Source organism: Mytilus edulis, chromosome 4 (assembly GCF_963676685.1).
Source record: "Mytilus edulis chromosome 4, xbMytEdul2.2, whole genome shotgun sequence".
Lineage (NCBI taxonomy): Eukaryota > Metazoa > Mollusca > Bivalvia > Mytilida > Mytilidae > Mytilus > Mytilus edulis.
This window is the reverse complement of record NC_092347.1, coordinates 30,238,213-30,264,997: the sequence shown is the minus strand read 5'-3', so window position 1 is coordinate 30,264,997 and position 26,785 is coordinate 30,238,213. Positions and strand designations below refer to the sequence as shown.

The 26,785-nt window shown below is 32.3% G+C and overlaps 1 protein-coding gene across 1 annotated transcript in view; it reads left to right on the top strand.

Moving 5' to 3' along the window:
• Nucleotides 1–10,923: 10,923 nt before the first annotated feature.
• The window catches only part of LOC139519400 (MAU2 chromatid cohesion factor homolog), a 30,153-nt gene continuing 14,291 nt past the window's right edge, over nucleotides 10,924–26,785 (top strand). The window contains 11 exon segments of the mRNA XM_071311452.1: nucleotides 10,924–11,193; nucleotides 13,662–13,679; nucleotides 14,470–14,535; nucleotides 14,983–15,078; nucleotides 16,117–16,215; nucleotides 16,217–16,240; nucleotides 16,805–16,960; nucleotides 19,218–19,293; nucleotides 22,418–22,491; nucleotides 23,712–23,802; nucleotides 24,304–24,407. Coding sequence (XP_071167553.1) covers nucleotides 10,957–11,193; nucleotides 13,662–13,679; nucleotides 14,470–14,535; nucleotides 14,983–15,078; nucleotides 16,117–16,215; nucleotides 16,217–16,240; nucleotides 16,805–16,960; nucleotides 19,218–19,293; nucleotides 22,418–22,491; nucleotides 23,712–23,802; nucleotides 24,304–24,407 — 1,041 coding nt within the window. The 5' untranslated portion in view covers nucleotides 10,924–10,956.

The following is a 26,785-nucleotide window of genomic DNA, read 5'->3' as shown; positions in this document are numbered from 1 at the left end:
TTTATAATTGGTAAACCTATCCCGTCGCAATCTTGACATCATGGACATGTGCAATAAATTACTGAATTTATATAACTTTAATTCAAATACCAAATACCGGGTATTTGAAATTTCAAAAGAATTTTAACATTTGGGAATTTTGATATTAAATTCAGAAAGTAAAAAAAAACCAAAAAAACAACAGCAATCTCAGAAAACGGGAGCACCGATGTTTCATTTTACTCAGACTGTATCCAATTTTGTCTATAGGAAATTAAATAAAATCCTTAATGTTTTGTGTAGGAAACAACCATATGCGCAATTTTTATACAAACGCTTGGTCAAATTCATGAAAAACCTTGCTTTATATTCATTTCAAGTTCGTTGTAAATGTGTTCTTTACTACCAGAGACATATATTACATATATGTATTACATGTCTCTGGTACTACTGATCCGGATGAATAAAAAAGGACAGAAATTCAGTCAATTTTTTTTAGGTTATTAAACAAAAAAGGCGGTATTAGAAATTGAACTATGTGTACATGCAAGACAAAAACAGTTAAACTAAACACAAATACACGGATAAAACCAAAAACAAAAATTCGGACAACAGTTAATATTCTCCGAAGAACAGCTTATTCCAGCTGTTATATATACCATTGTTTCACAGTCATATAATACTCTTTTTTTTAAATCTCACATAAAAGTTGAATATGTTAGGATGAAACGGAAACTTATTCCGATAAGTGCTGTAACATCTGCGTCTCAAATACCCCCACCCCCACATCAAATCTTTACAAAAAGGGAAGAATAATGTAAGTATTGCGGAACTTCGTGTATTCATTATAGTTTCATACATGCACTTATCCTATGATAAAAATACTATAAATAGGTGCTACATATATAAATGTACATATTTTTTCCCTGTTTGCAAGCAAAAACCATAAAACATTTTGGAGAAACAAATCACAATGTCTCTAGTTGAAGAGTCCCTGAAAAATTAGATCACACATTGTCGACAAAAGATTAATTCTATCCATCGTTTTCACAGGTGCTTCGGTGCCCGGTTTGGATATTTTTTCTACATTTTTTCAATTTTGTATTTTCATACCACATATATACGTAACACCGTTTTATGCTTGTCTTTTTTTGGGTCAATTTATTAACTTTGATATATAAACATTCTACCTCAGGAATAAATTACCTTAGCTGTACTTGGCAAAACTTTTATGATTTTTTGGTCCTCAATGCTCTTTAACTCCGTACTTTATTTGACCTTTTAAACTTTTTTTTATTTGAGCGTCACTGATAGACGAAACGCGCGTATGGCGCAAATACAAAATTTTAATCCTGGTATCTATGATGAGTTTATTTACAACCACTGCATGTGTCGATGCCTCTGCTGGTGGAGTTTTTATTCCCCGAGGGTATTACCAGCCCAGTAGTCAGCACTTCTATGTCGACATGAATTACATTAAGACTTTCAATAAAGACGTTAGCTATATACCGAAGATCAATATATAAACTGGTTAAGTCGTCGTTAAGAAACAAAGAGATCTTTCTTCGGTTTCTTAAATATTTTTAAGGTATCCCTTGTGTGTGCGTGACCATAACATTTTGCGAACGAATTTTAAGATTATCTAGATGCAATAATTGAATAAATTTGAATAAAAATAAGCTTTAAGAAAATTAAAAAAATACTTATGCGACTGACCTGTACTATAGAACACATCCTAAAACCTAACTTGTGTAAACACGTTTGCATCATGCATGGTTTGGAGACTTAATTAATTATCAAAATAGACTCAGTAAAAAAAAAATCACACTTTCATGTTTGTTATTCTAATTCTTGCCCTTTGGCTTGTAATTTTTGTACACTGAAAATTTCCTAAAAATTATTGAAAAAGCGCAAGAAAGACTTCTCCGTTTTTTGTTGTACGATGACGTAACTAATCCTTATTTTTAAACTTCGCAGTCTAATGATACATTTCAGTAAAGCTGACGTACATTTTATTTGCTGGTCTAACATTAAACAGAAGAATAAGAACTTTGATATTAGAAGAATTTGAAAATATAAAACAAAGATAGCACCCGTATGTTTACCTGATTTTTTTTATCAATATGTGGGTATATAGAGCTAGGATGGGGTCTCAATTGAAAACATTAAAAATCGTTGTAAAGAAGCTTTTGCAAAATGGAAAGCAAATGAAAGACCAACATCACCGAACAACAAAATATACTGTGATATGAAATTTGCGAAATACGAACTTCGAAAAACATGTAGAATAGAGATAGCGATGAAAGTCCTCAACGATAGACAAGAAATTCTAGATGCTAGAACTAAACATGATCAAGTATTTTACAAGTTGCTTGGTAAAAAAAAAGGAAAGCTGAAGAATTGTATATCCGAACTGAATGTACAAGATAATATATATAAATCTGACAATGAAATTATAGTTGGATGGAAACAGTATTTCAATAAATTAGCTCAACCAGCAAATGATCCTGAATATGACGACGAATATTACAAACAGCTAGCATTAGATCTAGACAATATACTTGATATATGTAACAATCAAACTAATACCATCTCTGTAACTGAAAAAGATGTTCAAGATGCCATAAATGGGTTGAAAATAAACAAATCTCCAGACATTTACAGCATATCCTCTGAAAATATCAAATATGGTGGTGATAAGCTGCAAACAGTTATTACAAATATGATAGTATCATCATTCAAATTAGGAGTAATACCTGAAATACTCAAAATGGGTCTCCTCACTCCTGTATTCAAGAACAAAGCAAGTAACAAGAATGCCACTAACTATAGAGGGATTACTATCATGCCAATACTGCTGAAACTAATTGAGTCTGTAGCAAAGGCTAAGGTCCAACCTAAAATATTGAAGGAACAAAATAGACTACAAAGAGGATTTACTGTGAACTCAGCTCCAATGAACTGCTCCTTCTTTATAGAAGAATTTATCAGAGAGTGCAGGGATGCTGGTAAAATAATATATATAGCGCTTCTAGATGCTAAATCGGCATTTGATGTGGTAACGCATGAGAGTATCCTAAGAAAGCTATACATAGCAGGGGTAGAGGGGCTACTATGGAAACTTATACATAGTCTTCACATGGACTCTAGCAGTGTAGTTAAATTTAATGGTCTAATATCTGAACCATTCTCAATATGTCAAGGCGTAAAACAAGGTGGTATACTGAGCGCCGACATGTACAAGCTGTACATCAATAATCTCCTAACAGATATCGAGCACTCAGGATTGGGAGCAAAAATAGAATCCATTTGTTGCGCAGCTCCGACTTGTGCAGATGATGTGGCACTAATGAGCGACAACCCTGAGGAACTACAGGTACTTATTAACATGGCATACAACTACAGTCGAAGGGAGAGATATAAGCTTCAACCAGTGAAGAGTGTTATTCTGCCAGTGTATCCAAATCGTAGAAAACAACAAAAACCTTCCTTTCCATGGAGTATAGGTAACTCAATAATGCCAATAGTTAGCCAAACAACCCATATGGGGGTCTTACGCACATCAAAACCAGATGATCCTAATCCGTTGTATGAAAACGTGAAAAAAGCTAGACGAGCCATGTACAGTTTAATGCCAGCTGGTTTGCATGGGAAAAATGGACTGGACATACAATCCTTACTACATATATTTAACATCTATGTCATTCCTGTACTTCTGTACGGCCTGGAATTAGTAACTCCTACAGGAAAAAACTTGGATATTATTGACATATTCCACAAAAAATGCATTAAACAATTACTTTCTTTACCAACAAGTACAGCTACGCCCGCCATATATATTCTTTCTGGACAACTACCAATAGAGGGCCAAATACATAAAAAGATTTTATCATTATTTGGAAATATATCTAGACAACCACAAAATAGTTTAGAAAAACAAATTGCATATAGACAACTACTTATGAAAACAGATGATAGTCACAGCTGGTTTATTATATTGTTAAAACGATTCTAGCGAAATACAACTTACCATCCGCCTTATATCTATTAGACAGTCAAATTCAAAAATTAAAATGGAAGACCATGGTAAATAAAGAAGTATCAAAGTATTGGAAACATTTTATCGAGGGTCATTGTAAGCTGTACCCCTCACTAAAGTATTTAAATAGTCAATATATACCAGGAAAGACACATGTATTAGTAAACCTATCTGCTAGTAATTCCATGCAAGAAGCTATGAGAATACCCGTAAAATTAAGAATAGCAACAGGAAGTTATATATACTCATGGCTGACAGAACAAGGCATTCAAAAAACAAAGGACTATTGGCAACGTGTCCTTTGTGTCAAACAACAGATGAAACCTTGGAACATTTCTTACTACTTTGTCCTGCACTGTCAAACCAGAGAAAATCAATCTTAAGCAATATCCAACTGCTACATGAAAAGCTCAGTATTAAATTCAAACACAACGGTAGCGAAGTAGACCTTATCCAAGTGATAATTGATTCAAGTACAATTGGATTACTGGAACCCAGTTGTGATAATTCAATCCTAATGGACATAGAATTTCAATCAAGGAGACTATGCTTTCTACTACATACAAGCAGGTCGAGAATTCTCAATGATATCGATCCAACATCAAGTTAGCTTAAAAGACACCGTGAGCGTGGGTTACGCCACACTCTACGGACACATCGATAAAGGAATCTCGACATTAATACAAAATGAGCGTGGATTTCGCCACACTTGTTAACTCAACCATAGTCTATAATGCCTTCTAAAGCGTGGATCTCGCCACACTTTACTGAAGATGCTAAATATATATCGTTATCAGAGAATAAGCGTGGATCTCGCCACACTTTAATGAAACTATAATACTACAACTCAGCCCAATAAAGTCCTATGAAGCAGTAAGCGTGGGTACGTGGCCACACTACACTGTATACAGATAAAAGTTAACTATCCTAAATAAAACCAGCAAACATGCAGAAGAACGATTTATGCTGATCATATATATATATATACATGTAAATAAACTGTAAATATCGAGGAAGTATTTTAAATTTTAAATTTCATGACGTTGAACTAGCTCATATTTTTATGCCGATACATGTGTATATACAAAACATTTTAAATATTCCTTTTAATGATGATAGATGTCTACCTGTGTGACTTTTATATTTTAAAGATTAAGATATATGTACTTTTGAACTGGTGGTGGAATACTCATTGATTGAGGTGCTCCTTTATTGGAGGAAGTTATGCAATACAAGTTACAAGTTTAAATCTTCTACAGCTAGGGCGTGTTTTTTTTGTTCTTCGGTAGTGAGCCAGATGAGGTCCATTTCTATTTTTTTGCATTGGGAAGATCTTCTGGCTCTCTTCCACCTCTTCTTTTTAAATAGGTGGTTTAGACAGCAGAGGCACAAAACAAGCATGGCGTCGTTTAGTCTAAATGACATTCATAAATTAATTAATGAAGATATACTAGAATGTGAGCTTTGTTATAAACGTTTTTATGGTATGACAGCCTTAGTAGGACATATCTGTAGGACGATAAGCTGGATGAATATAAGAACTACACGGACAGTAACAGTTAAGGGACAACTCTTTGAAATTCTAGAGACGGGATTTTGATTCTTCTTTAGGTACAGAAAAACCATCAACCTTTTGAAGATTACTTTCCGGCGCATGCCTGATTGAGGTTGCTAGTTCATTTCAATTTTTCTTTTATTTATTAAACTTTACAATTTTTTACATTTTTTTTAATCATATTTTCATTGGTGATTAACGCTAATTTCAATACTCACGATTGGGCTAGTAGTCAGTTTAAATCAATAGATGAGGAATGAAGAAGGAAAGAGGACATCATTATTCATTTTAATTTGTCGCTAATCATGCCTATTTTTGTTTTGCTCTTACCAGGCAACCATATTCATAAACGAAAATCTCCTGTCCCCCATCCCAACAAATAAATAAATATCAGATGTTTTTTTTCTAACACAAGTTTAAATTGATGCTAAGTTTTAACGCCCAGGGACAAATATGACGTCATGCATGTTCAGGAAAACACGAGAGAAAAAGTCGGGTATATAATATAAAAACGAAGAGATGTGATATGATTGCTGAGGACGCAACTATCATAATATGAAGTAGTGGATGAAAGCAATAATAGGAAACCGTAAGGCCTTCAACAATAAAAAAAAAAAAACGATACTGTAAAGCCGTTTATAAAACGCCATGAAAGTCTGAAACAATTCAAACGATAAAACTAATACGGCCTAATTACTAGTATGCAAAAAACAAAACAATTTGAAAAATACCAAATATGAGTTGAGACATGAACCAACGACAAACACTAAACTACATGCTCCTGACTTGGGACAGGTTCATAAAGAATATGGCAGAAGTTGATCATATAAAAACGAAGATGTGGTATGATTGCCAATGAGACAACTCTTCACAAGAGACCAAATGATACAAAAATTAACAGCCATAGGTCACCTGTGGCGGGATTAAACATAGTAGCGGGATCCCAACCATTTCCTAACCAGGGCAAGTGATTTAACAGTACACCAACTAGTTTGTGAGCGCTCGCCGTCCTCCTCGAAGCTGAAACAGTAGTGTAGCAGTACAATATAAGAACAACCTGTGCAAATCAGTTGCAATTTGATTAACTGAAAAGATAGGTACGAGATACTCAAAAGAAACCGTCCAACTAACATTAAGACCATAGACTCAAAACATCGGACTAAGAGTATTTGCAATTACTGGAAGTTTGTTCAAAGCTAGTTGCAACTAGTTCTGAAATAAATCTTGTTCTCCCAGACTGAAGTATCAATCAGTACACAACCAACTGATAAAATTTATTAAAAAGAAAAGTATAGGAAACGTCAGGTTTACGTTGCATACTAACATATGGATCGATATATAATGAAAGCATTTGAAAAGTGGTAGTCCGAAGGTTTTGACCATCGAAATTTTGCTTTAGAAATAATAGTTAGGACCTGAGAAGATTTTCTTCAAGGACCACCAGAAAAAAATGATTTTGAGAACTTTCTGAAAGCTTTGCTTTTTACAAAAATAATCCAGTTCGGTTACTTTAAAAATAAATAGATAGACTAAGATGACCTTTTTGTAAATTGACCCGAGTCAGTATTCCAGACAAATATTAACGAATTCTTGTGCAGGATAAGATTATTCTTAAAAATCAAATAGTGGGGGATAAAGCCAGATTTGTTTAGCAACATTGAATTGAAAAACAGCATAAAGAAAATTGTAACGAACAGACGCGGCACAATTTTACAGTCATGTCTACTGGACGTATCTTAATTTTCTAAAAAAAAATCGTAAACTTAATTTAATTCATCCAACATAACAGGAAGGCTGTTATTCGACGGCAATTAATTTTTTTATTTTATTGATCTTCCGTAGAATATCTCCAGAAGAGGTCCAGATTCATTTTTTTGAACTCTTCACCAGAAGACATTCTGGAGATGTACAGAAGAGACCAATAAAACACGCCCCTACACTGTAGAAAAGTGTTCTCTTTCTTCACCCCCTTGCCCCCCCCCCTCCCCCCCCTCATTTAATTGAGAGGAATCTATTTGAAACTGTTATCAGGTAGTAAACTGCTAATCATAGGCTAAATGGACCAGCGATTCTAGGTTTTCCGTAAATTTGACAATGACCTACTCCTGGGTTACACTAATGACTGGACCGAATGACAGGACCGAATGACAGGACCAAATGAAAAATGCTAATAACTTTTTCATTTCGCAAAGGATTGATCTCAAATTTGAAATATAATAAGATTTCATCATTTGATAAATAGATTTAAAAAAAAAAATTAAAAAATTTTGTAAGAAACTTTAGAAAACGTGACATGACCAACTCTGATAATGACAGGACCAACATCGAGAATGACAGGACCAAATCAAATTGCTAATAACTTTTTTGTTTTTCAAAGGAATTATTTCAGATTTGAAATATAAAATGGTATGTCATATTTTGAAACCAAAATGTTATAAAAATTATAGATTTATTTTCAAAAACTTTCGAAAACGTGACATGACCATCGCTGATTGACAGGACCAACATCGACAATGACCGGACCAGATGAAATTGCTAATTTCTCTTTTATTTCTCAAAATATTTTTCTAAAATTTTAAATATAATAAGATTTCATCATTTATCAAATAAATTTTAAAAAAAATACACAAAAAATATATAAGAAACTTTAGAAAACGTGACATGACCAACTCTGATAATGACAGGACCAACTTCGACAATAACAGGACCAAATAAAAATGCTAATAACTTTTTTATTTTTCAAAAGAATTATCTCAGATTTGAAACATAAAATGATATGTCACATTTTGAAACATTTATGTTATAAAAAAGAATAATTTATTTTCAAAAACTTTCAAAATCGTGACATGATCCCATCGCTGACTGACATGACCAACCTCGACAAAGACCTGAACAAATGAAATTGCTAATTATTCTTTTATTTCGCAGAATATTTCTCTGAAAATTAAAATATGTGAAGATTATACCATTTTATACATAAATATAAGAAAAGGTATAAAAAGCTTGCTGAAATGTGACCTGGTTAACGTTGTCAATAACAGGACAATCCTCGACAATTAATGACAGGACCAAATAAAAATGCTAATTATGCATAACATTTGTCAGAATATTCCTCTCAAATTTGAAATAATGACAATTAAGACCATTTTGCACATCATATAAGAAAAATATAGAAAAAAAACGTATTGAAAGCTTGCGGTTGTGTGACCTGACCAACATCGGCTATGATCTGGCCAATGATTTTACTGAAATTGTTCAATTCTGATCCATAATTAGTAAGATATATCTTATAAATTCAGGAAAATATATTCTATGGTGGTTAAAATTCTTGACCTAGCTACTAAACATGCTAAACGTATGTTGGCAGAGAGTCACAGGACATGCAGAGTCACAGGACAAAAAGACACGAATGATCACTATATTTAAGAAAGAGATCTTGAAATATTTATATGTAATTACATATAATCATTTTAGAGTTTAAGAGATTGTTCATTAAACTATAGATAAATTCAGATTTATTGAATTGTCATCATAATATTTCTTGACATCATGAAGCCCAATTTAAGCCACTTTGAAAAGGTATCAAACCTTTTAAAGTAGTCCGTGAAAATGTTTGATTCAGTATATTTTATGAAAATATTTGAAACTACCAAGAAATCATGCATGCAAGGGTCGGGCATACTTCAGGAAATGTTTATTAATTTGTTTATTTATTATGAGGGGGGAAACTATCAAGATATACCCTGCATATACTCAAGCATACATGGAAATAATTATTTAATGTTCTGAAAATATTGAATAAAACAACGACTTGAACTATTATGTGATTTTAATTACTGTCATCACAATCTTTATTGGATTTATCAACTTATTTATGGCTTATGTCACACCTTTTGTTTGTTACCTTATAATTGTTTTCAGACGTGTCAGATTATGTCCGGTAATTAATATACAAAATAATCTGAATGAATGAATGAATGAATGAATGAATGATCTTTATTCTCAACCCAAATACATAGTTAAAGAGTTAAGATATAGCATGTGTGAAATATCAATTAATATGATAAATATTTACACCAAAGATAAATAAAGTTAGCTTTTTCCCTTATTTTCTAAAAGCTTATAAATCATTCAATCTTAATGTGTGTGTTTTAATTATTATTATTAATTTCAACCAGGATTTCTATAGTAGGGACTATGGTCATTTCACGTTTTCGCAATAAAAAAAATCTAGATTTTTTTTTCTTTAATTGATATTTTAAAAGATGAGATCACATTTTATTTTAAATCTGACATAATTCCTTTTCAAAATTAAAAAGTGAATAGCATTTTTATTTGGTCCTGTCCTTGTCAAGGTTTGTCCTGTCATTGTTAGTGTTGGTCAGGTCACATTACAGCAAGCTTTTAGTATTTTTTTTCCTATATCATTCCTATTTTTATGTATAAAATGGTTAAATCTGACTATATCTCAAATTTCAGAAAAATATTTTTTAGAAATAAAAAGTAATTAGCAATTTCATCTGGTCCTGTCATTGTCGAGGTTGGTCCTGTCAGTCAGCGATGGTTATGTCACGTTTAAACTTTCTATATTTTTTATAACATTTATTTTTCAAAACATGACATATTATTTTATATTTCAAATCTGTGAGAATTCCTTTGAAAAATAAAAAAAAGTTATTAGCATTTTACTTTGGTCCTGTCATTGTCGATGTTGGTCATGTCATTATCAGAGTTGGTCATGTCACGTTTTCTAAGTTTCTTACAATTTTTTTAATTTTTTTTTCTTAAATCTATTTATCAAATGATGAAATCTTATTATATATCAAATTTCAGAAAAATATTTTGAGAAATAAAAGAGAAATTAGCAATTTTATCTGGTCCAGTCTTTGTCGAGGTTGGTCCTGTCAATCAGCGATGGTCATGTCACGTTTTCGAAAGTTTTTGAAAATAAATCTATATTTTTTACAACATTTTGGTTTCAAAATATGACATACCATTTTATATTTCAAATCTGAAATAATTCCTTTGAAAAACAAAAAAGTTATTAGCATTTTTATTTGGTCCTGTCATTCTCGATGTTGGTCCTGTCATTATCAAAGTTGGTCATGTCACATTTTCTAAAGTTTCTTACAAAACTTTTTAATTTTTTTCTTAAATCTATTTATCAAATGATGAAATCTTATTATATTTCAAATTTGAGATCAATCCTTTGAGAAATGAAAGAGTTATTAGCATTTTTCATTTGGTCCTGTCATTCGGTCCTGTCATTCGGTCCAGTCATTAGTGTAACCCCCTACTCCTGTTATGTTTAGTATTATAAAATGTTTCTCGGACGCTTTCATATCTAGAAGGCGCAAAGTCCCGAGGCACCTGGATATTTATTATGAAAATGGCGTCAAGTGCGAACACAGAAGCTTGCTATGTTGCTCTTCTAGGTTTAGCAGAGAATTTCAGGACATCAAACCCCCCAAACATAAAACTTTGTATACATTGTTTACAAAGTATTCTCACACTACAGTTAGCACCGAAAATAGAAACCAGGACACGCGTACAATTGGGCAATATCTTAATTGCACATACAAAAAATACAGACCTGGCAATTTCAAACCTGGAAAAGGCGGTAAATAAAATATATCTTGAGTTGAACAAAAGGACCAAAACGTATACAGTGAAACCTGATTAAACCGGACCCTGAATAAACCGGTTTCCTGTCCATTCCGGCCGAAAATGAAAGTCCCATTTTTTCCCCTTCAAAGTCTTTGTTAAAATACCCTTTGTAAACCGGACCCTGTGTATTCCGAATTCCGGTCTAATTATGCAGTCCCAATACTCGTAATTACATTAATCATAACCTGTCAAAACCGGTTTGTCTAATTAATTTCAATGATCGATATGCAATCAAAACATATTTGTTTATACAATAGTGTTTTTTAGGATAATCAATTAGTCAGGTGTTGAACTGTGAACTTACAACCGGACAGTAGTGAGCTGTTTTATTTATTAAAACATTATAAACGTGTCAATTAAACAAGAAGACACATCGAATATATCTCGGATTGAACTTGCGTTGTAAATTGGATAAACAAATTTAAATCACGGAGAAAGACATTTACTAAAGTTTACCACGTGATTTCTAAATCCTGGGTTCCCTGTTGTGAACCACTAAACAAATGACCTTGATAATGAAAAAACACCCGGATGACAACAATAAATGGGTGTTGTACACTGTACGACAACGTTTCGATAGTGATGAAATTACGTTTGATTATATTCTGGCTTTTTAATTGGCCATTCCAACGTTTCAAATTAACGATCATGGAAGTAAATCGAAACTATCGCCTCACAATCCAAACAACGTGAGTATTATGATGCAAATACAAACAATGAAAAACGAAGTGAAAGTATTTTAATTTTATTTTATCAGATATAATTTACAATCAAAGAGAACTTTTACATGCAAAATATCGGACGTCACAAGTCTTTAACTTCCGGTCAAAACGGAAACCTGAATAAACCGGCTCACTGTCCAAACCGGCCCTTTTTCATAGTCCCATAGCCGGCCGGTTTATACAGGTTTTACTGTATAAATTTTTCCATTTATTTAAACTATTGTAGCGTTGTCGTTTTTGTATGGATTCGTGTTTGTCGATGTGTTATTTTGGTAGCGTAAATTACGTGAAATCCATATTCAAATGGCACAAAGAAAACAAACCACAACACAAAGTTTCAATTCAAATCACTATGTAATCTGTTAAATGTATATCAGTTTGACATAATAAAACAGTTGAACAATAATCCTAATTCACTAACACAATATAACTCTCAACACTTCTAACTAACAATCTCAAATCTCTCTATTCTCTCTATTCCCCTCTGATCTCTCTCGCATCCCCTTATATACATATTTACAGGCGGTACCCCGACGGTTCCAAAGATGGGGTACCGGGCGGTTCTAAAGATACCAGGCGGTACCTCAGCGGTTCTTAAGATTGACTACCGGGCGGTACCTTGATAGTTTTAAAGATGGGGTTACCGGAAGGTACCCCGACGGTTCCAAAGATGGGGTACCGGGCGGTTCTTAAGATACCGGGCGGTGAATTTAAGTAATATAGATATCGTTCAAATAAATAAAATACTGGGCATTGCGCTATAGAAATGTAATTTAACCCAAACGTATTTAAAAGAAAGACATCTTACATAATAATAAATTATACAGTCAAACTAAAATCGCTACACTATTAAATAGTTAAAAGATTTACTCCTGTTAGTGTTACTGTTATATATATACCGAAATGCCACTTGAGGGGCTATGCATATAACCGTACAATTTAACATTAGATGAATGGGAAATGGTTCTGTGCATGAGAAAAGTATGCAATTAACCGAATTATGCTATTAAGCGGTATGCAATTAAGTGGAATCGACTGTATAGGTCAAATTCATTTTATGTGCTCCACACCACTCTGTATGATGTTATGTTAACACAGCTGTGCCTTGACAGGTTCATTTAATACCACTAAAAGCGGATAAATGACTATAAAAACATTGATTAGCAATAAAAAGCGACAAGAAAGTTCCTACATGTATATGATTCAAATATTATCTGGTATTAAATACATCCACATAAGGCTTTGATTTATAAAAAAAGAAGATGTGGTATAATTGCCAATGAGACAACTCTCCACAAGAGACCAAAGTGACACAGAAATAAACAACTATAGGTCACCATACAGCCTTTAAAAATGATCAAATCCCATACCTCATAGTCAGCTTTAAAAGGCCCTGAAATGACAATAACGTCAATGTAAAACAATTCAAACGAGAAAACTAACGGCCTAATTTATGTACAAAAAATGAATACAAAACAAATATGTTGATTGTATGCATTTCTGCTTATTTCAATAATTGTATACAAATTGTATCAAATTTAATATTTTAATCTATTCACTGACAAATTATTAATGTATTTTATCTCACCTCCTCAAATATGTATATGAATCCTACTTTTATTAGCCTAGGATAACAATTTTAGTGAAAATTAATATGCATATACATGCACATATTATTGAGTTTTTCTTTTCATTTCAGTGGGAATTAGCATGCAACGTATCCTTTCTTATATTTTCATGATGTATGCACAAAATGTACAATGAATTCATGAGAAAGAAATCTAGATTTAAAAAGTACATGTGTTTGTGCATAATCAGTGAACATTGTTAACACTTGAGACTTGAATTGGAAAAATGCACTTGAACATAATAACATTTATGCTTTATGCTCAGCCTTAATCCATGTGTATTCTGGAAAAAGGGACTGTAGGAATGATATGTTGTTTTTATTCTATTTAATTTGATTAGTTATTCTATACATCATGTAAATGATAACAATTTAAAGGATACAAAGAATGTTACCTACTGACCTCAAAGTATTAAACTACAATTTTGTATGTACACTAGAAAATCATGATTTTATTGAATGTGTTTTCAATAGTACATGTATACAATATGTTTCTAAACCTCCTTACCTTACATGTACTTATTTAAGATTAGATTTATGCACATTACTTTCTTGTTTTACTTGAATATGTCATCACAGATGTCTAAATCTGCCTTCATTTCTTTGTTGTTCAGTGACTTATCTTCATTTTCATTTAAACTGGTTTTTTTTTTACCTTTTAAGAAAATTCAGTTCATTCAAGGACTATTTTGAAAAAAGATACATGTAGCTTTAACTTTACAAATAATGAATATTTTTATGCCCTATTTGGAATGTTATGGGGCATTATGTTGAAACTGAAGAGGGCATCTTACTTATAGTTGGACAGACTTTTACGCAAATTCTAACAATTTAGTCCAACAATACATAAAATATGAATTTCTTTAACAATATTTAACAGACTAGAGATGTAGATGATGTTAAATTTGAGTCAGCAAGTGTCTTAGCACAGATATATGAACAACAAGTAAGTCTAGAAAAGTTGTATTTAAATATTTCATTTTGATTTAAGTAAGACATTTACTAATTTAGTCTATACATGTTCTGTATCTTTTCATTACAAAGATCCGCCTCAGTGGTCTCAAGGTTATGGGTTTGATCTTCAGGTGAGTTAAAACAAAGCCCTTGAAATGTGTATTTGTTACTTCAAAATAACCACACATCAATTAGGAGTAATATCAAAGACAGATTGGCTAGGAGTCGAAATAAGAGCAAAGACTGCTTTACTAGGACAGGTTATTGCTATTTAGGTGTATTTTCTTGGTTGTTTGATAAATTACATCATATTGGACAATGATTAAAATATAATTATAGGATTAGGTTCTTTTTATCTCATTCATAGTCACTATATATTTATTTTTTTCTATGATTTTGATATGTTTGTAGATGTAATATTTTACAATTTGTGATTCAGACCCAGTATGAATTGGCTAAGCCATTGTTACAGACTGCGCTAGATATGTCCCAACAGTCACCATATTGGCATTGTAGAATACTCTTCCAACTGTCTGTAAGTAACACATTCATTGTCACAGCAGTCACCATACTGGCATTGTAGAATACTCTTCTAACTGTCTGTAAGTAACACATTCATTGTGAAAATGTCTTCTTGTCTTGAGGGAGTGAGAGCAAATAAGGGAAGACATTTAGGTAGTGCTAAACATCTTATTCTCCTCATGATAAAAGAAACATTTGGATATGACTAAACATCATATTCTCCTCATAACAAAAAAGACATTTAAATATGACTAAACATCTAATTCTCCTCATAATAAAAAAAAAGACATTTAAATATGACTAAACATCTAATTCTCCTCATAACAAAAAAGACATTAAGATATCACTTAACAGTTAACATCTAATTCTCCTCATTACAAAAACGACATTTAGATATGACTAAACAGTGTAAACATCCATGAAGGTTGTAGAATTACCTATAGTTGATAACTTGTATATGTCATTTGGTCTAGAGCTGCTGGACAGTTTTTTTTCTTACTTTTATATCCAAACTATTTATAAATTGTGACAATTGCCATACTTACAATATTGACTTTACAACTAGGGCCTGTAGGGTCTGTCTGCATGTACAGAACATTTTAGCCAATCATAGAAATTTTAAATATTTTCATCTCTCCCCTTATTTTCGTTATGACACTTGTTTAAATTTTTAAATAGAACAACATATTTTAGTTCTGATCTGTGATGGGTCAAAGGAAGGTAAATCCTTGGACAATCTGATTTCTAGATACCTTTATATATACAAACATGCTATGAAACTATATGAATGTAATTATAATGGCATCAAATTTATCAAGCATGAGGTCTTTGAAATACATGAAGAGCAAGGGATATTTTAGCTTTAAGGAATGCCCTCAAATATTTATTCAATAAATTACTTTTAAAATAACTGTCAAGTTCAATAAAGAAAGATTATATGAGCATATTGTAATAAATATGATACGGCGCAGAAATATTTAATACTTTTTGGTAGGTTAATTTATCATTTTATGATTTTACATTCCAAAAAGTTTTTTATTATAATTTTCAGCAATTACATGCCATAGAAAGAGACTTCCCGTCAGCTGTACGACTATTGACTACAGGAATTGAAGTGGCAGGGAAGTCAAGATCAGAATATACAAAAACTATTATTCCTGCTCAGCAGAGGAATGGTAATATTTTACTGTGTGTCTGTTAAAAATTGAACATGGGTCAAATGACCAAAATAGAATTTAATTGAGTGGTCATGAGTTCAACATAATCATGTAATCATGGTAATTATATCCAATACAGTTTTTTAGTGAAAAAGATGTAATATCCAATGTGAAAGTAAGCATAATCTTTTAGCAACTAATCATTCATTCAGTCATCGCTGTTTACAAATCATATTGTGCAAAAGCTTCCAAAAAATATATCCGGCCTCGGTGGCCAAGTGGTCTAAGTAGTTACTACTGTAATCACTAGTCAGTCAACACTGAGGTTGTGAGTTCAAACCCCAATAGGGTTGGTGCACTCAACTCCAATCTTAATTGACTTGGATTGTCAGTTTTCCTATCGAAGTTGCTGTTTTTCTCTGGGCAATTCAGCTTCCTCCGCCAATAAAAGCTGACCGCCCACGAAATAGCCCTAAAGAGGTGCTTAAAAATGGTGTTAAAACACCAAAAATCAATCAATCCCCAAAATATGGCTTTGCAAAATATCAATTTAAGAATGATTAATATCTTGTTTTATTACAGCTACTGTTAATAGATAAGAAGACTGGTGATGTCCATGAAACACTAACAACAGTCAGTTCATTGATAGACACTTATAATGGACCCACAATACAGAAAGAATCTCTTAAAGTCTTCTTCCTTATATTACAAGTTTGTCATTATCTAATGGCCGGTCAGGTAAGATCTTCATTGATAGACACTTATAATGGACCCACAATACAGAAAGAATCTCTCAAAGTCTTCTTCCTTATATTACAAGTTTGTCATTATCTAATGGCTGGCCAGGTAAGATCTTCATTGATAGACACTTATAATGGACCCACAATACAGAAAGAATCTCTCAAAGTCTTCTTCCTTATATTACAAGTTTGTCATTATCTAATGGCCGGTCAGGTAAGATCTTCATTGATAGACACTTATAATGGACCCACAATACAGAAAGAATCTCTCAAAGTCTTCTTCCTTATATTACAAGTTTGTCATTATCTAATGGCTGGCCAGGTAAGATCTTCATTGATAGACACTTATAATGGACCAACAATACAGAAAGAATCTCTCAAAGTCTTCTTCCTTATATTACAAGTTTGTCATTATCTAATGGCTGGTCAGGTAAGATCTTCATTGATAGACACTTATAATGGACCAACAATACAGAAAGAATCTCTCAAAGTCTTCTTCCTTATATTACAAGTTTGTCATTATCTAATGGCTGGTCAGGTAAGATCTTCATTGATAGACACTTATAATGGACCCACAATACAGAAAGAATCTCTCAAAGTCTTCTTCCTTATATTACAAGTTTGTCATTATCTAATGGCTGGCCAGGTAAGATCTTCATTGATAGACACTTATAATGGACCAACAATACAGAAAGAATCTCTCAAAGTCTTCTTCCTTATATTACAAGTTTGTCATTATCTAATGGCTGGCCAGGTAAGATCTTCATTGATAGACACTTATAATGGACCAACAATACAGAAAGAATCTCTCAAAGTCTTCTTCCTTATATTACAAGTTTGTCATTATCTAATGGCTGGTCAGGTAAGATCTTCATTGATAGACACTTATAATGGACCCACAATACAGAAAGAATCTCTTAAAGTCTTCTTCCTTATATTACAAGTTTGTCATTATCTAATGGCTGGCCAGGTAAGATCTTCATTGATAGACACTTATAATGGACCCACAATACAGAAAGAATCTCTCAAAGTCTTCTTCCTTATATTACAAGTTTGTCATTATCTAATGGCTGGCCAGGTAAGATCTTCATTGATAGACACTTATAATGGACCCACAATACAGAAAGTATCTCTTAAAGTCTTCTTCCTTATATTACAAGTTTGTCATTATCTAATGGCCTGTCAGGTAAGATCTTCATTGATAGACACTTATAACGGACCCACATTACAGAAAGAATCTCTTAAAGTCTTCTTCCTTATATTACAAATTTGTCATTATCTAATGGCCGGTCAGGTAAGATAATAAAAACAGTTATGGAACTTATAGTACAAATGTGTATCCAAATTATATATGAAAATAAGAAGATGTGGTACGATTGCCAATGAGAAAACTCTCCACAAGAAACCAAATGACATGAAAATTAACAAATGTAGGTTTCAGGATAATAACTTATGTATAAGTATTTCGATTGCTCTGAAATTGTACCCCAATATTAAATACCACAAATAGAGATTGAGATTCAATTTAGGGGTTATGGGGCCAACAGGATGAAATGAATTAAGGGCCAAAAACAAGCATTTTTCTAGTTTCCAGACTATAACTTGTGTGTAAGTGTATGGATCTCTCTGACATTGTATGACAAGGTTCCATATCACAAAGGGAAGGCTGGGATTGAGTTTGAGGGTAATTGCTACAAGGGGGGTTTCAAAAATTTGGGGGGGTAAGAGATTCATATTTATAATTCAAATTTTTGAAAGTTTCAAGAAGAAATTTTCAATTGCACAGTAATGGGCAATAGATGATCACAATCCAAATTCAGGCAGTATCAAGCTTGAATATTGTGTGCAAAATTGCCCGTACTGTTCAGGATTCACCATCTGTGGTTGTATCAGCTGGACTCAGTGAGGCATTTTATTTGTTACATCTTAGGTACCTGTGCATGTAGTTAGTTCACAGAATTTAAGTGTAGTTAATTGTTAATTGATCAAACAAAATTTGTTAGCTTTGCAAGATATAGATCTGTTCAACAAGCTGTGCACACATTGTTTTGCTACATTTTCCATTCTTTGTTAATTTCATAGTCAATCTAAAAAAGCATGTAAATTATAATTCATCCCTGTACACAGTTCTATAGTTAAGCTGTCCGTTAAGCTTTACCTTAAACAAAAATTTTGTTGGCACATGTTTATATCAATTATATTAATTACAGTATTTAAATAATGAAAAAAATTGATACAAATTTAAATAATTTTAGGTTAAAAGTGTAAAACCAGCATTGAAGAATTTACAACAGATTATACAGACCATTACACAGTTACATTCAGATGAAGGTACAAATATTTCATTCTTTACAGCTATTTTCATAATGCTAGCAAGACATTTAGGTTTGTTTGGCTTGCTTGCTGTGTTTGTATCAATGTTTGCTCAAGCATTGTAATTAAGATTGACATCTGAAAACAGCATAAAAAGGCGGATTTAAAATTGTATACATCAAATTTACATACACACAGGTTTAACTCCGCCTACTTATATTGTTTGCAGATGTGTCTACTTTTTTACAGTTCATTATTTTGTATATCTTCAATAAAAAGAAATACTGTGTTCTCCCAAGCATTTTCGAATTGCACCTTGGGATTTGATAAAGCAGTGTTTCTCTAAATTTATCATAATTCAAATACATTCAATTATGAAATCTTTTCAAAATGCATCATAGTACAATGTGTGTTATAAGGCATTGTGGGAAATGCTTTGAATAGGCAAACAGACATATTTCTAAAAATATTGTTGAAAATGTCTGAGAAGTTCACTCTGCAAATGCATTTCAAAGTATAAATATATTTTGGGCTTTAAAGCTAATATATATAAGAAGATGTGGTATTAGTGCCAATGATAAAACGCTCCATCAAAGTCCCAATAACTCTATTTTTGGCTTTAAGATAACACCAATTAAGAAATGTGAGCTTTAAATTTTTCATCACAAACAAAGATGATACCATCTTTTATATGTATTTATTTGATATTGACTTGCAGGTCAATCTGTTTTTATTAGCTCACCTGGCCCGAAGGGCCAAGTGAGCTTTTCTCATCACTTGGCGTCCGTCGTCCGTCGTCCGTCGTCCGTCGTCCGTCGTCCGTCGTCGTCGTCGTCGTTAACTTTTACAAAAATCTTCTCCTCTGAAACTACTGGGCCAAATCAAACCAAACTTGGCCACAATCATCATTGGGGTATCTAGTTTAAAAAATGTGTGGCGTGACCCGGTCAACCAACCAAGATGGCCGCCACGGCTAAAAATAGAACATAGGGGTAAAATGCAGTTTTTGGCTTATAACTCAAAAACCAAAGCATTTAGAGCAAATCTGACATGGGGTAAAAATGTTTATCAGGTCAAGATCTATCTGCTGTAAAATTTTCAGATGAATCGGTCAATTGGTTGTTGGGTTGCTGCCCCTGAATTGGTAATTTTGAGGAAATTTTGCTGTTTTTGGTTATTATCTTGAATATTATTATAGATAGAGATAAACTGTAAACAGCAATAATGTTCAGCAAAGTAAGATCTACAAATAAGTCAACATGACCAAAATGGTCAGTTGACCCGTTTAGGAGTTATTGCCCTTTATAGTCAATTTTTAACCATTTTTCGTAAATTAAAGTAATCTTTTACAAAAATCTTCTCCTCTGAAACTACTGGGCCAAATTAATTCAAACTTGGCCACAATCATCTTTGGGGTATCTAGTTTAAAAAATGTGTGGCGTGACCTGGTCAACCAACCAAGATGGCCGCCACCGCTAAAAATAGAACATAGGGGTAAAATGCAGTTTTTGGCTTATAACTCAAAAACCAAAGCATTTTGAGGAAATCTGACGAGGTAAAAATGTTTATCAGGTCAAGATCTATCTTCCCTGAAATTTTCAGATGAATCGGTCAATTGGTTGTTGGGTTGCTGCCCCTGAATTGGTAATTTTGAGGAAATTTTGCTGTTTTTGGTTATTATCTTGAATATTATTATAGATAGAGATAAACTGTAAACAGCAATAATGTTCAGCAAAGTAAGATCTACAAATAAGTCAACATGACCAAAATGGTCAGTTGACCCGTTTAGGAGTTATTGCCCTTTATAGTCAATTTTTAACCATTTTTCGTAAATTAAAGTAATCTTTTACAAAAAGCTTCTCCTCTGAAACTACTGGGCCAAATTAATTCAAACTTGGCCACAATCATCTTTGGGGTATCTTGTTTAAAAAATGTGTGGCGTGACCTGGTCAACCAACCAAGATGGCCGCCACCGCTAAAAATAGAACATAGGGGTAAAATGCAGTTTTTGACTTATAACTCAAAAATCAAAGCATTTTGAGGAAATCTGACATGGGGATATAAATGTTTATCAGGTCAAGATCCATCTGCCCTGAAATTTTCAGATGAATCGGTCAATCGGTTGTTGGGTTGCTGCCCCTGAATTGGTAATTTTGGGGAAATTTTGCTGTTTTTTGTTATTATCTTGAATATTATTATAGATAGAGATAAATTGTAAACAGCAATAATGTTCAGCAAAGTAAGATCTACAAATAAGTCAACATCACCAAAATGGTCACTTGACCCCTTTAGGAGTTATTGCCCTTTATAGTCAATTTTTAACCATTTTTCATAAATCTAAGTAATCTTTTACAAAATCTCCACTGAAACTACTAGGCCACAATCATCTTTGGGGTATCTAGTTTGAAAAATGTGTCCGATGACCTGGCCATTCAACCAAGATGGCCGCCACGGCTAAAAATAGAACATAGGGGTAAAATGCAGTTTCTGGCTTATAACTATGAAACCAAAGCATCTAGAGCAAATCTGACAAGAAGTTAAATTGTTAATCAAGTCAATATCTATCTGCCCTGAATTTTTCAGATGAATTGGACAACTGGTTGTTGGGTTGCTGCCCTCCAATTGGTAATTTTTAAAGAAATTTTGCCGTTTTTGGTTATCTTGAATACTATTATAGATAGCGATAAACTGTAAACAGCAATAATGTTCAGCAAAGTAAGATCTACAAATAAGTCAACATGACCTAAATGGTCAATTGACCCCTTAAGGAGTTATTGCCCTTTATAGTCAATTTTTAACAATTTTCATTAATTTGGTAAATTTATGTAAATTTTTACCAAATATAGTTCTCTGTTACTAATAAGCAAAGTTCATTATAGATATAATTGTAAGAAGCAAAATCATTCAGTAAAGTAAGAACTTCAAACACATCACCATCACCAAAATACAATTTTGTCATGAATCCATTTGTGTCCTTTGTTTAATATGCACATAGACCAAGGTGAGCGACACAGGCTCTTTAGAGCCTCTAGTTTTAGAAAAAAACAATTTGCTATCTAGAAATTTCTTCTTGACTAAAGCATCAATTTTAAACAATCAATATCATTCCATTATTATTAATGCAACCTATATTTCAATACAGAACCTGACTCCACCAATCCAGTAGACTTATTCCAATGGTTACCCATAGAACATATGTGTGTATTGGTATATTTGGTGAGTACTTATACATGTTGGATGTAAGATGTTTTTAGCCTTAATCTACCAATTCCATACATTGGTACAAATTAAAAATCAAAGAGAGGAGAAATGATGTATAGCAGAAAAGTGCAATGAAATAGATATTATTTTTATTATGTATTATTGGTAAAACAACACTTACTGTGAAATATTTTAGGTCAGAAATAGATCTAACCACTCCTACACATTTGTATACTACAGAAATACTTGTTATCTTAAATGAATGCCAGAAATGTACCTCTACATTACCATGATTACTGTATATATCTGTAGTTACATATATCATTTTATATCTCTGATATTCATAATTTGACTGCTCTACATGTCAGCCTATTAATCTGATGGTAAGCTGTAGTGGAAGTCTTCTTATTGAAATGCTAGTTATTCTTAACAGCAACAGAGATATCATACTGTTAAAGAGTTGTTTTCCTTGAAACCAATTACAAAATTTAGGGTTATTTGGTGATTTTGTACATGACAAAGTTCAATGGTTTAGATTAAAAAATATACAGGTGAAAGTAATGCATTCTATGTGTGTATTTATATGTATACGATTATTGTGTTTACAGGTAACAGTAATGCATTCTATGTGTGTATTTATATGTATACGATTATTGTGTTTACAGGTAACAGTAATGCATTCTATGTGTGTATTTATATGTATATGATTATTGTGTTTACAGGTAACAGTAATGCATTCTATGTGTGTATTTATATGTATATGATTATTGTGTTTACAGGTAACAGTAATGCATTCTATGTGTGTATTTATATGTATATGATTATTGTGTTTACAGGTAACAGTAATGCATTCTATGTGTGTATTTATATGTATATGATTATTGTGTTTACAGGTAACAGTAATGCATTCTATGTGTGTATTTATATGTATATGATTATTGTGTTTACAGGTAACAGTAAGGCATTCTATGTGTGTATTTATATGTATATGATTATTGTGTTTACAGGTAACAGTAATGCATTCTATGTGTGTATTTATATGTATATGATTATTGTGTTTACAGGTAACAGTAATGCATTCTATGTGTGTATTTATATGTATATGATTATTTTGTTTACAGGTAACAGTAATGCATTCTATGTGTGTATTTATATGTATATGATTATTGTGTTTACAGGTAACAGTAAGGCATTCTATGTGTGTATTTATATGTATATGATTATTGTGTTTACAGGTAACAGTAATGCATTCTATGCAGGCTGGTTACATGGATAAGGTACAGAAATACACAGATAAAGCACTCATGCAGATAGAAAAACTCAAAAGTAAGTTGATATAGATTGGATTACATAGAAAAAAAGATCCAGTGGATTACGTGGGGAAAAAATCCAGTTATTTATTCTATGTATAACAATATCAGTTTATATCTTACTCTGTGACTAGAAAATGACTATCAAAATAGAAATGATATTATAAATTCATTTTGGGGAAAATTTGACAGATAAAGGTTCATATTTAAAATTTTGATTGCATTGTTGGTATTCAGTATCTCTATAATTATTGTCTTGCTCTCCTTTGCACATAATATTGATAAAGATGTGAATACTGTTATCTGTGAAAATTGTGAATGTTGAGTTTTCCCATACATTATTTAATTGAAAATCTTTTATTTATAGGAAAATACAACATGATTTGTGGAGAGGGCTTACATAGGCTATGTCTGTTGTCCAATCTAATTCAATTTATTTGAATAAAATACTGTTTAAACTAAACTATACAAGATAACCTTAATATAACCAATTTTTAATATTTATATTACTTTATAGTGTTGGATGCTCACCCTATTCTCTCTTCCTTTCAACTTATGTTATTAGAACATATAATAATGTGTCGACTGATCATGGGTAACAAGACAGTCGCCATACAAGAGGTAAGAAAATATAAGAATAAAAGAAAAAATATGAGACTGACACATATTGACCTATTAAATGAAAAAAAAAGTCAAGTAACTATAGAGCCTGTTTATACTAGTGTTACATTTCAAGTTGTCAATACATAATTGCTTGATTGCTGTTTCTTAATGTCAAGTGGCAAATAGTTCATGCATTCAATGTCAAGACAACCCTAAACTGTAAAACAGGTAATTTCATGCCTTGTTATTTTTACCGTTTCAACCTTAGAAGTGCAGTTAAACTTCGTCTATCACAAAAATATGGAAAATTAACCAAAACACTGCATTGATTTTTTTATGCCCCATTTATTGGCATTAAGCTTTCTGGTCTGTGCGTCTTTTCATCTGTTTGTTCGTCTGTTAGTTCTTTCATCTGTTCATCTGTCCGTTCATTCTTAGTATACATATTCCTTCTGATATTATCCTTTTAATCTAATGCCAAATTAGAGTTTTTACCCAATTTTCCAGGTCCACTGAAACCATAGAAAAGTGATAAGGCCACACCAATTTGATCCCTTGTTCGACGGACCCGCCCGCACCTATTTTTTTCAAAACAGAATTTTTTTATTTTTTTTATATTCCCGCTTCCCGCATTCGGAATTGTAGTCATGTCCATTTCCCGCACCGTTTCTTTTTTAAATATTATAAAAAGATATCAAAATTTGTTAAAGGATCTTAAAGGAAGTCACAGTCTAACCTGTATATAACGATTTTAAACATAAAAGCACCCCACCACACTGTGTAAATATCTGTGAGTATATTTGTTTCAGCATGAAACCTGGAGTGCTCCGATAAAAAGTTATAACAGCGGGTATTTCCGTGAAGAACAAAAAATTCGTTTCTTTCCCCCTTACTTATATTCCCTATCAACAAATGTTCGGTGTTGTTAGAATAAAGTACAAAGAACTTCTGAAGGATGTGCCTTCAACTGCAATTATATTGTATGCTGGCGAAACAAAACTATCCATAGCCGCTGCATGTTTATGCACCTGTCCTGATTGATTCAGGAGCATGTCGTTCAGCAGTTATCGTTTGTTGATGTTGTTCATTGGTATTTTCCCGTTTGGATATATAAATTAGATCGTTGGTTTTCCTGTTCGAATTGTGTACGCTAATAATTTTGTGGTCCTTTATAGCTTGTTGTTTGGTCTGTATCAAAGCCCTGTGTAAAAGGCCGTACTTTGACCTGTGTTTGCTTTTATCCGGTTGAGAACAACCCTCCCTCAGACAAGGGGTCATTTTACTGATGTAGAAAAGAAAATAGAAATACCAAGGATTTGTATAGTTCTTTGATACAAAACCTTTGAACACTTAGAATTTTGTACTCAAAAAGAGGAGAGTTACATCATATTTTAAACAAATTTTTCTAAAAGAGGGGTCCACTTATTTTGAATAATATTAAACTGTTAAAGTAAATATGTTAACATGGTTAAAGTCCAGGAATATTACTAAATTCTTGGACATGTTTTGACCATTTAATACCAGATAGATATATAGTTCTATGAGAAAATATGAGCCCATTTGTACAAACAAATATATTATTGATCCCTCATACAACATGTAAAAGGAATATTTATAACATTAAGGGGTTGCCCCCAAACTGATTATGATTTGGATGGAGAATTGTTTTATTGTCAGTCACACATACATAGACCAGATTTAATTATTTCTTGGTGAACAGGGAAAAAATACTTCAGAAATTTCAAAGTACAAGTGATAAATCAAGTTTTAATATTGTCAAAACCTATTATTTTACATGTATGTTTACAAAAAAAAATTATAATCGCTCGCCTTTACTTTTCAAGCTTCGCCTCAAAAATTTGCAAATTAAATATTTTTTTATTAAAATTTTCAAATCGCTCGCTCGCCCCAAATTTTGGAGTCCAAAAATCCGTAGAACAAGAAATTAAATTGGTGTGGCCTAATGCAGATGGGGCAGGGACATATTCTTGTTTCTTTTTAAATTATGCCTCTTAATCTTGAGATAAGAATAAGAAGTGGTTTGATAGCCAGAGACAAAATGACACAGAAATTAACAACTATAGGTCACAGTACGGCATTCAACAATTAGTACATTTTTAGACAAATAAAAAGTTTCTCATTTGCTTACTTAATCATCTTTTCTTTAATATTTACATTACTTAATGCATGTATATATGTATGTTCAAGGATGACATACAAATCAATGATTCAGAAATAATGTATGCATTTATTAAGGCCATTTTTGAAAAAGACAAAAATGTGATATTAATTATTGCAATTTCAGTAAAACCTGCATACAGATAGATATAGCAGATAGATGCAGTGATACTCACTGAGTCGCATAACTTACATTAATAAAAACTTCACAATAATTT